The 10,214-nt window shown below is 40.7% G+C and overlaps 1 protein-coding gene across 7 annotated transcripts in view; it reads left to right on the top strand.

Moving 5' to 3' along the window:
- The first annotated feature begins 3,463 nt into the window (after nt 1-3,463).
- The window catches only part of ZCCHC8 (zinc finger CCHC-type containing 8), a 32,285-nt gene continuing 25,534 nt past the window's right edge, over nt 3,464-10,214 (top strand). For 2 of the 7 annotated variants that reach the window (XR_013348060.1, XR_013348059.1), the window contains exons 1-3: nt 3,796-5,759; nt 7,139-7,213; nt 9,137-9,242. Coding sequence is in view for 1 of the 7 variants with exons in the window: in XM_077835080.1 (XP_077691206.1) it covers nt 3,487-3,676; nt 5,717-5,759; nt 7,139-7,213; nt 9,137-9,242 (414 nt within the window). In the remaining 6 variants the exon portion in view is untranslated. Of the gene's footprint in view, nt 3,677-3,795; nt 5,760-7,138; nt 7,214-9,136; nt 9,243-10,214 lie in introns of those variants that run through there. The other 5 variants (XM_077835078.1, XM_077835075.1, XM_077835080.1 and 2 more) reach the window with 4 other exon arrangements.

Here is a 10,214-nt window from a genome sequence, read left to right as displayed (position 1 = left end):
TAGTCTCCTGTTGGGTAGATGCTCTCCATTGCTTGGATTCAAAGACGCTACCACTTGCTAAATTTTGTACTCTAATTAATTACACCCTTACACCAGAAAAAATCAGTGTTTTTCCGTGACCACAACATAAATCAATGCTGGGACAACACCCCATACAGTGGATTTAATTTATGCTGGACCTACAAGCAGAGCCCTGCACTTGGTGGCAGAGAGGCACAAGTTTCCCTCTCCCTCTTGGGCCAAAATAGGGAGCCACAAGCTGAGGAGCAGGAAGGCCTTGATCAGCTGGAGAACAAGGAATTACAGACAGGGTGAGGCAAGAGTCTGTTCTACCACCTCAAAGAGGGCTTGGAATGGGGGTGGAATGGAGAAATGCAGAACCCTGCTGCTGCTCCCACAACCCCACCCAAACCTTCTGCTGAAATGATAAAGTAGCTCACACATTGCCATATCAGTTTGTTAGTCTGAGTTTTAGATGACTACTTATGCTTCTATAAGATGTGTGATTCTCATGGTTGGTCTAACCCTTGGCCTATCTGAAGACTGGACTGGCTGAGGTTTTTCTCTTTTTTTTTTTTTTTGGTTACTGTAAAGTGATATAAAACTGTGTGAATAAAACTGACAATACAAAATTGGTTTCCTTTCTCAAACAGATACAGTGGAAACATTTCAATGTATAGGGAAAGAAATAAAGAAAATGTATTGAGGAGATTAAATATGGGGAACAGGAGAAGTAGTGGGTAAATTTAAACTTTCCTCCTGTGTTTTCTCTTAAGTGAGCATTCCAATTTAGTCTGTTTCCTAAAATAACTTAAAATGCTACAGGCACAAATCTGTATGCCTTCTCAGAATATCGTGTGTAGAATTGCATGGTTGCAAGTGGAAGAAGTTTTCCATCTCCAACAAATAAGCAAAAGTTGAATTAACATCCTATTATGTCACATCCTTGAAAGTACCAAAAGACCAAAATTCTGGAGTGCTGGGCAATGAAAGGCAATTGTGCTTTATTTTCATTGTGATAAAAAAAATTGAGTAATAGAGAATTCGTCACAGAAGACTTACTACTATTGTTGTGATTGTGTGTTTAATTTAAACTCTAATAGTGATTTTTTTCAATCTTTTTTCATTTGTGGAATATAAAAAAAATATGCCAAATGGATATGTGGTCCCTTTGGGAAATCTTAGATATAGTCTGCAGATCCTAAGGGGTCTACAGACCACAGGTTGAAAAACACTGCTCTAATAGATTTGTTGAAACAGAAGAAATGTATTTATCACAGACATATGGAATCATGAAACTTAAGTATTGAAATGGAGAAATTCCTCTTTCCACAACTTTCCAAAGTTCCTAAACAGGATTTGCTCATAAAGAAATTGCTCCGAATACTGGCCATTTTGACTTCAAACAGACTAAGAAATGGTATGTTCCATTTCTGTGTCAAAGTTCTGAGAGTAATTTCACTGTTGAAAAAGTTAGAAGTTTATCAAATTAAACTTGTATTTTTCTAACCAATTAGCAGGAACAAAATGAGTATTAGATTAAATGTGTGTAAAAGAGCGTTACTTCTCACTTAATTTCTATTTCTTTGAAGTAAGTGTTCAAGCTATTTGGGAGTAGGAGGAAAGGAGCATTCGAATATAAAGATTTATGCTTCTCAATCCATAGAAGTTGTAAAAATTTCCCATACTGAAGAATGTGCTATTTTCAGTCAGTGACTGACAGGAGAACCTTCTTTACAAGACAATTTGGTTCTTCTATCTAGGACCCTACCAAATTCATGGCCATGAAAAACGCATCATGGACCGTGAAATCTCGTCTCCCCCAAGAAATCTGGTCTTTTGTGTGCTTTTAGCCTATACTATACAGATTTCATGTGGGAGACCAACATATCTCAAATGAGGGGTCCTGACCGAAAAGGGTGCTGTAGGGGAGTCATGGTATTGCCACCCTTCTGGCTTTCAGAGCTGGGCGGCTGGAGAGCGGCAGAGGGCCTGGCACCCAGATCTGAAGCAGCGCTCTGCCAGCAGCAGCATGGAAGTAAGGGTGGCAATACCATTACCATACCATACCACCCTTACTTCTGCGCTGCTACCTTCAGAGCTGGGTAGCCAGAGAGTGGTGGTTGTTGACTGAGGGCTCAGCCCTACAGGCAGCAGCCCAGCAGTAAGGGTAATAATACTATACTATGTCATCCTTCCTTCTGGGCCGCTGCTGGCAGCGGCTCTGCCTTTGGAGCTAGGCTCCTAGTCAGAGCCACCACTCACCAGCTGCCCAGCTCTGAAGGCAGCGCCGCTGCCAGCAACAGTGCAGAAGTAAGGGTAGCAGTACTACAACTCTCCTGACAACCTTGTGACTCCCCAAAACTCCTTTTTGGGTCAGGACCCCTACAATTACAACACCATGAAATTTCACATTTAAATAGCTGAAATTGTGAAATTTGCAATTTAAAAAATGCTATGACCATGAAATTGACCACAATGGACTGTGAATTTGGTCCGGTCCTATTTATATCCTTTAAGGGCAATCTACCATGCTTGATATAAGCAAAAATGATGAGCTTTGCGGAGTACCTTTCCCCACCCCTGTTAAAACTAGTGAGGTCTATCTTTTGAAGAAGTAAGCCGTAAGCTGAAAACAGTAACATTTTTTCAAGAAATCACTGGCCAAAGGGGAGAGCGCTCTGCTGTGCCTGCTATCTATGCATTTAGTAAAAGTATAGCAATAGCTTTTTGGTAGTCTGTTCTCAGCTCCTACCTTTCTATACAGGTGGTTCTAGCTAGTTTCTGAGCACAGGCTGTGGGTAGAGATTTGCAGTATTATGTGTAATAAATAACATCAACAAACAATGCTACATCCAGGCTCTGTCATCTGAAATATGGGTTTTATTTCTCATATTAGTTGGAAAGTCCTATATTTGCTTCTTTAAGAACCACTGTTAATATTTTGTATTTCTAGAGTGTCCTCAGAAGATCTTGAACAGCTTTTTGGGATCCTTTTCACCATAGGAGAGTAAAATTAGCATTAGATCCTATCTATGTTCCCTTTTTACATGTACAAGAGATGCTAGATCCTTCTATGCATATATGTACATTATTGTGGCACCAGCCAAATCTTCAAATTCAGCCCAAACCATCCCCTCTGGACTACAAATCCCAGCATACAATGCGCCACCTGGAATTTAGCGGGGAGGGGTAGAAATCCCAACATGCCACGCTCCTTCTTGCTCTAAACCCGCCCCGTGGACTTCTAATGCTACACTGTAAAGCGTCGTTGGCCTATAAACCGCTATGATTAAATTGCGCTGTTGCATGCCGGGATTTGCAGTTTTTGGAGGCCACCGCCACTCTGCGGTGACGAGGCCGTTCCCGTTGAGATCCCGCTCCGCCTCTCCTCCCCCACCCTCCGCGCTTTGAGCGGCTGCGGCGGCCGTTACCTCTGCCCTTTGCCCCTTGACCTCTCCCCCCCGCTTCCTGCCGCAGCCTAAGATGGCGGCGGAGGTGGACTTCGGGGATCGCGAGCTCTTCGAGCAGCTGGACGGGGACGAGGCAGCGGCCCCGACGGCGCAGCCGCTTCATACCCGCTTCGAGGAGGACGAGGAGCTGGAGGAGGCCAAGGAGACGCTGCGGGAGCGGCTGAGGGACTCCGAGGAGACGGTGCGGCAGCTGCGGTCCGAGAATATCCTGACAGGAGGGATCTGGGCCTGGTTTCGGTTCATCCCCGGGCAGGGAACAGCCCGAACCGCGGTCTAGTTTCGACCCTTATGCTGGTTCCTTTCCGGTGCAGCCTCAGTTCCTGCTTCTCCAGGGCCTGGGCTGAGGGGTCTCCTTGGCCCGCGAGGCATAAAACCTTTCAGCCCCTCTACCCTCCCCCGAAGGAGGGGCGCCGCCTCTTCCCTACTGCCGGGGTGGCGGCGGGGGGGTGTCTTTCTCCCTCCCTCTCAACTCTCTCTCCTCCTCCTCCTCTCCCCACCCCCTAATGAACGTGGTCTCTGCTTCACCGGGGTGAGGCCTTGCTACTCCGTGGTCACTGAGTCTAGTTTGGGTTTTGCTGTGAGTTCCGCCACCTCACTCAGGTCGTAGTGATTTTCTCCGGGGCTGTGTCATCTGGGCAATAACACAAAGTATGGCTTGATGAGCTGTTTTAAAAATCTCCTTTAAAGAAAAAAGTGATTCTAACTCAAATCATCATAGTTTGAAACAAGTCTGGATTCCTAGGGGTATTGGATGTTACAGTAAAGAAAAAAGATCCCTGGCTGGTCTGAGGGTCACGTTTTTGCGGCTGTCTCAAGCTTTGACCATTTAAAAGATCATTTTTAGTTTGAAGGGATGGATGCAATGCTCGCCTTGTTCTGAATTACTTTTGCATTTTGTAACTTTATGTAATCCAACAAAATGGTGAGTAAGTAACTTGAAGAGCAATTCTTTTTAGAGTCATTTAAATGAAATAGTTTTTGTACAGTCCTTTTCATCATATGAGGGTGAGAGATGTGGCTTTTGGGGGTTGGTTGGCTTGTGTTTTTGTTAAACAATTTTTTACCAATTAATCTAAAATGAGAAGGCTCTCGTTCCTCAAATGAAAGAGAGTTGGCAGGTCTGAATTCCTCTTCATCCTCTTTGGCCTTGAGTTTTCAGTTTTTGTTTTTGTGGTGGAAAGATTTGGATTCTTGATCATCTTGTGTTACAACTAAAAATGTGTAAATGAGATGGAAAGTGTATTTAAAAAACAATTTTTCTCTTGGTACTTCAACCTATTTGTTTTCCAGAATAAAGGAAAGCACCAATAAGCGTCTTATAGTTTAGAATTTAAAAATCAATTTGTACATTTTTATGTTGAATTTTAAACCAGAATAAAAGCTGTAGTTTTACACTGCGTCCCGAGTTACCAGTGTCTTAGATGTTAACTTGTTTTTAAGCAAGGTGACAACAAGGTGGACTCGGAAATGCTCTTTGTAGCTAAAGTTTTATTCTCCTGTTTTGTTTAGTCTAACTGCAAAGTATTTCTTGGCACTTTCAAACTGTGAAACTGCTGGACTGAGTAAAGTATTTGGAGTTTCTTTTTAAATTAATGTTTTTTCCTTTTGTGGAGATGAAGGTATTTGTGGAGGAAATATGTATACTAGGGCCAAATGTGACTGTTAGTCCTGCCTGTTTGTATTTCTTAATTTATTCAGCATATTTGTCTTTGTATAGTGGGGTTTTTTAAATGATGATCACTGTCTGGTTCTTTAAATTTCCTTTCACAACTTATAGTTTTAGGCTTGAACTTGTCCATATCTTAGTTCTCCATTTACTTCTGACTTTCCTTGCATTGCTTTCTCTCCCTGTAATGCTTGCTTTGGTCAGTTTTATTTGAGTAATTTTAACTGTAGCTTCTGCCATGGGAGTGATGTATCATCCAGAGTAGATGCCTATCAAGTAGAGACAAAATACCATCATTGTGGTATGTGTGCATATTGTGAGTCTGTGTTTAGAAAGACAATTTTCTCTCTTTAAATCTGCTTTTCACACTCACTTTGTTCTAGCCCTCTAAGTTCATTTTTTTGGTTGGTGAGTTTATGAATGGCTTTATGTAGTGTAGTAAAGTAAGTGAAAGAGCCCAAAATCCTGTTCGCTGTTCAGTACAACTATTGTAAGAGTTGATTCTTTCTTAAAGTGGTATACTTTGATTCTAATGATTAATATAGAGGAAACCTGTGTTCCTTGACAAGTAATTAACATCAAGAACTTAGAAGAAAACTGAAGATTCTGACACGACCAAGGTATGTTAATATTGACTTTTCAAGTTGGAACACTCAAGCAATTGTGTATTGTAGACATAAAATGGACCTATGTTAGGCCAACTTACGGCCACCACAGCAATTGCTGCAGTTTTTCATGTTCACACTACTCTCCTTCTGTTGGCGGTACGTGTCCTCACCAGGAGCGCTTACAGTGACTTAAGGCGGGGGAATGGGGGTTTGAGAGCCCAGGCTCTCAGCTCCCTGCAGAGCTCCCAGCTGGAGCCTGGCTGCTGCCTAGGGCTCTCCCAGTGACAGCGAGGCTCCAGCTGGGAGCTCGAGCTGAGGGCCCTGGGTGGCAGCTGGACTCCAGCTGGGAACTCTGTGGGGAGCCCACGGCTTGGGCTCTTAGTACTGGGCAGCAAGGTTCCAGCTGTCAGTACTGCTGGGGCTCACAGCTGGAACACCCCCTCCCTCTCACAGAGCTGTCAGTTAGCCTGATAGCCAACAGGCAATGCAAGTAACCCGAACTACGTTGACTAAGCCTTATGCCTCTAGTCCATGTGGACTTACTGTGTCGACATAGCGGGTGAGTTACAGCAGCAGGAGAAATGCTGTAGTGTGCATGCTTACATAGTTACACTGACTTAACTTTGTAGTGCAGACATGCCCTTAGTAATACAAGATCTAATCAATGAGTATATTTAACGTAGACCCTTTTAGAGCATAGGTAGCTTGCCTAATCACTATCTTCTACACGAGCACCGTGAACGTATAAAATGATCTTTTCTAGAAAAGGTTTCATTTATTGTTTGTGTTTAAAGTTATTTGGTTTCTAAAATGTCTGAGCACTCTGGACACGATCTCTGTGCATTCAGACTTGAATATGTAGAATTTAAAGATGTTTTATCTTTTTATATAAATAACTGTTGACATAACCTTTAAGAAAATGGATTTCTCTGAAATTGAGTAACAATAATGATCAGATCTGATAATCACTTTGACCTGCTGGAAATTTCTCACTGAATAAATACTAATTGAATACATATATTTGTGGTGATCTGTCAATTTTGAGTTAAACTGCAGCCTGTTGTATTTCTTACATGTGCCAATTACTAGTAAGAGGAAAGCAGTAATAGTCTTTCAAGCAACTTATTGACATTTCCTGCTGCGTTGCTTGAGGTGTAAAAACTGGATTTAAACCGTGGGAGAACTGTAGCCTAGAATAACAGAATCGGTGAAAAGCAAATAGCATTTGTATTGGCCAAGCCTACTGCGTGTCTGCCTTGGGGAAAGTGAGCATCCCCTTGACTAGTGGCATTGCTGTGATAAAATGGGTGGGCTGCTGCACACACTGTTCTTGCAGAAAGGAGGGGAAAGTAATTACACAGTAACTTTACAGTATCTTTTTTTCCTTCCAGTGGACTTTCAGTGGACAGTTCTAAGTTAGATGGACCTTTGTTACAGATTTTATTTATGAACAACGTTATTTCAAAGTAAGTAACTTCCCCTGCTAATAAAGTGTCAGTCTAATTCCCTTTTAAGATTGCCTTTGTTTGGGATTTGTTAGTGTGCAACTGTGACATGTATTAACCCATCTATGGCTGTGTTACAACAGTCTGATATAAACCTATTGTACCCTGGTTACTTATTCAGTTATAGCAAAATGTCTTTAATATCCTGTTTCCAACTGGTTTCAGAGTAACAGCCGTGTTAGTCTGTATTCGCAAAAAGAAAAAGGAGTACCTGTGGCACCTTAGAGACTAACCAATTTATTTGAGCATGAGCTTTCGTGTAAAGCTCATGCTCAAATAAATTGGTTAGTCTCTAAGGTGCCACAGGTACTCCTTTTTCTTTTTGCGAATACAGACTAACACGGCTGTTACTCTGAAACCTTTTTTTAAAGGTGTTTGACAGAACATCCTTTAAGTTCTGAAATGGGTGTTTAGTGCTTATATTTAGAAGCCTCTCTTTAGATGGGCACAAGATTGGCAATACAAAATATTCTCAGACATACCTCTCCTTCCCTTCCTTTTTATGCACACACCTGTCAGCTGCCCTTCTTATTTTCAGTTTCAGCTCTGCTGCTGCTTTAGTAATCACCGTTTTTAGGGCTTGAGGAAAATGAGTCTGAGTTCCCCAGACCTCTGTGTTTCTGATAAGGTCATCTGGCCACAGTGTAGTGAAACGGACTATATATAATATATATATTGCTTTCAAATGCACAAAATGAACAAACTGAAAACTTTTTCTCTAATTTTAAGTATAGTAAGGGTTACTTTTAACAGTTGTACGTACCTTTTCAGATAGAAATGTCACTTAACAGTTGTTTGTGTCCCTTTTAAATATAGCTGCTACTGTTTTGCAGTATTATAAGTAACAGAACTGTTAGATAAAAGTATAAAGCCATCAGGAGTTTGGTTGTAAATAGGTACTAAAGGCTGAAATTTAGCGTGCAGTCTAATATTACTAACTTCTTTGTTACTAGTATTGCAAAATTTTGAATATTCTTTTTAAAGGAATATTTGGATTTGTTGCTAACTTATTTCTCATTTAAAACAGTCATTAGACTTTTTCTGCTGTTCATATACATCATTTTTTAAAAAGAAAATATCTTTGAAAGAATCCACAAACTGATGCTTATGGTTTGTCTCAGTCAATTTTAGAGCAGCCAAATGAGTGGGAAAAGAAGTGTGAAGTATTGTAAAATCTGAAAAAGTTGGAGGAGGGATATAACTATTGGGTCTGTAGTATATTTCTGTTTCTATTTTTCCCTTGTCCTATATCCTACTTGGAGCCAGTTTGTAGTACTTTATCCAGTTTAATTTAAGCATTCCAAGCAATGGGACTTGTACCATTTTCCTTGAGAAAGTGGACTGTGGAATAGTTTCTCAAGTACAAAGTCTTTCTTGATGTTTAGCCAATATTTTACACTACTTATGCAAGTGTCCTTGGTAGTTACTTATAATTTTTTTAATGTAAAACCAGATTTTTTGTTTTTGTTTTGTTTTTTTTTGTTCTAATCTTGATCTAACTATGTGGCTGGATATGTGGCATCCAGTTCCATTTGTCTGTTTAATTTCTTTTCATTATTTAATCCAGTTCTGAAATCCACAAAAGCTATATTAAATAGCATGGTTGCAGTTTTGAATTTTCTTTTTAATACATTTGTACGTCTTTCTTTTCCAATTTATAGATGTGATGTGTTGGTTACATTGGGGCAGCATGAAAGTTAGATTTACCAGCTGTACCTTAAGATGTACACATCTAGCAATAAAAGGTTCCAAAATAAAATTCTTATCCTGAACATTGAACAAAGTAACTTAATACAGTGTTCAAAATTTATAATTTCAGTTTCAGGAATCCTTAAATACACACATGCAGTCTGTTGTATTCTCTTATATTTCTACCTTTTGCAGGCAGTATCATCAAGAAATTGAGGATTTTATTTCTAGTTTAGTTCAAAAATATGAGGAGCAACAGAGAGCTGAACCAGAAAGGACCCACTTCAATGTTAAGCCTCAGGTATATAAGTTCAAAGAATATAGACCTCATCTGGACTACTGTGTGCAATTCTGGTCTCCTATGTTTAAGAAAGATGAATTCAAACTGGAACAGGTTCAGGTTACTAAGATGATCGGAGGACTGAAAACCCTATTTTATGAGACAAGACTCAAAGAGTTTGGCTTGTTGAGCCTAACTAAAAGAAGGCTGAGAGAAAATATGATTGCTCTCTATAAATACATCAGAGGGATAAATACCAGGGAGGGGGAGGAGTTATTTAAGTTAAGCGCCAATGTGGACATAAGAACAAATGGATATAAACTGGCCATCGGCAAGTTTAGGCTTGAAATTAGACATGGATTTCTAACCATCAGAGGAGTGAAGTTCTGGAACAGCCTTCCAAGGGGAGTAGTGGGGTAAAACTTATTAAGTTCAGTCTTGAAACCAGTTAAGTTTGTGGAGAGTATGAGACTGCCTACAATGGCACGTAGCTGATCTGCGACTGTTAGCAGCAAATATCTCCAATGGCTGGTGATGGCAAAGTAGATGGGGAAGGCTCTAAGTTACTATAGAGAATTCTTTCCCAGATGTCTGGCTGGTGGATCTTGCCCACATCCTCAGAGTCTAACTGTTTGCCATATATGTCATTGGGAAGGAATTTCCTCCGGGTCAGATTGGCAGAGATCCTGAGTTGTTGTTTTTTTTGCCTTCCTCTGCAGCACTGGGTGTGGGTCACTTGCAGGTTTAAACTAGTATAAATGGTGGATTCTCTGTAACTTGAAGTCTTTAAATCGTATTTTGAGGACTTTAGTAACTCAGCCAGAGGTTATGGGCCTATGATAGGAGTTGGGTGGATGAAGTTCTGTGGCCTGCAATGTGCAGGAGTTTAGACTAGATGATCATGATGGACTATTCTGGTCTTAAAGTCTGAGTTTATAGAAAGATAATGGTTTGGGTTTTTTCCCTCCACTTTTTTGGTTGCAATATCACACT

Source organism: Eretmochelys imbricata, chromosome 15 (assembly GCF_965152235.1).
Source record: "Eretmochelys imbricata isolate rEreImb1 chromosome 15, rEreImb1.hap1, whole genome shotgun sequence".
NCBI classification, from domain to species: domain Eukaryota; kingdom Metazoa; phylum Chordata; order Testudines; family Cheloniidae; genus Eretmochelys; species Eretmochelys imbricata.
Note: the sequence above shows the minus strand (reverse complement) of the source record. Positions and strands in the feature narration are given on the sequence as shown.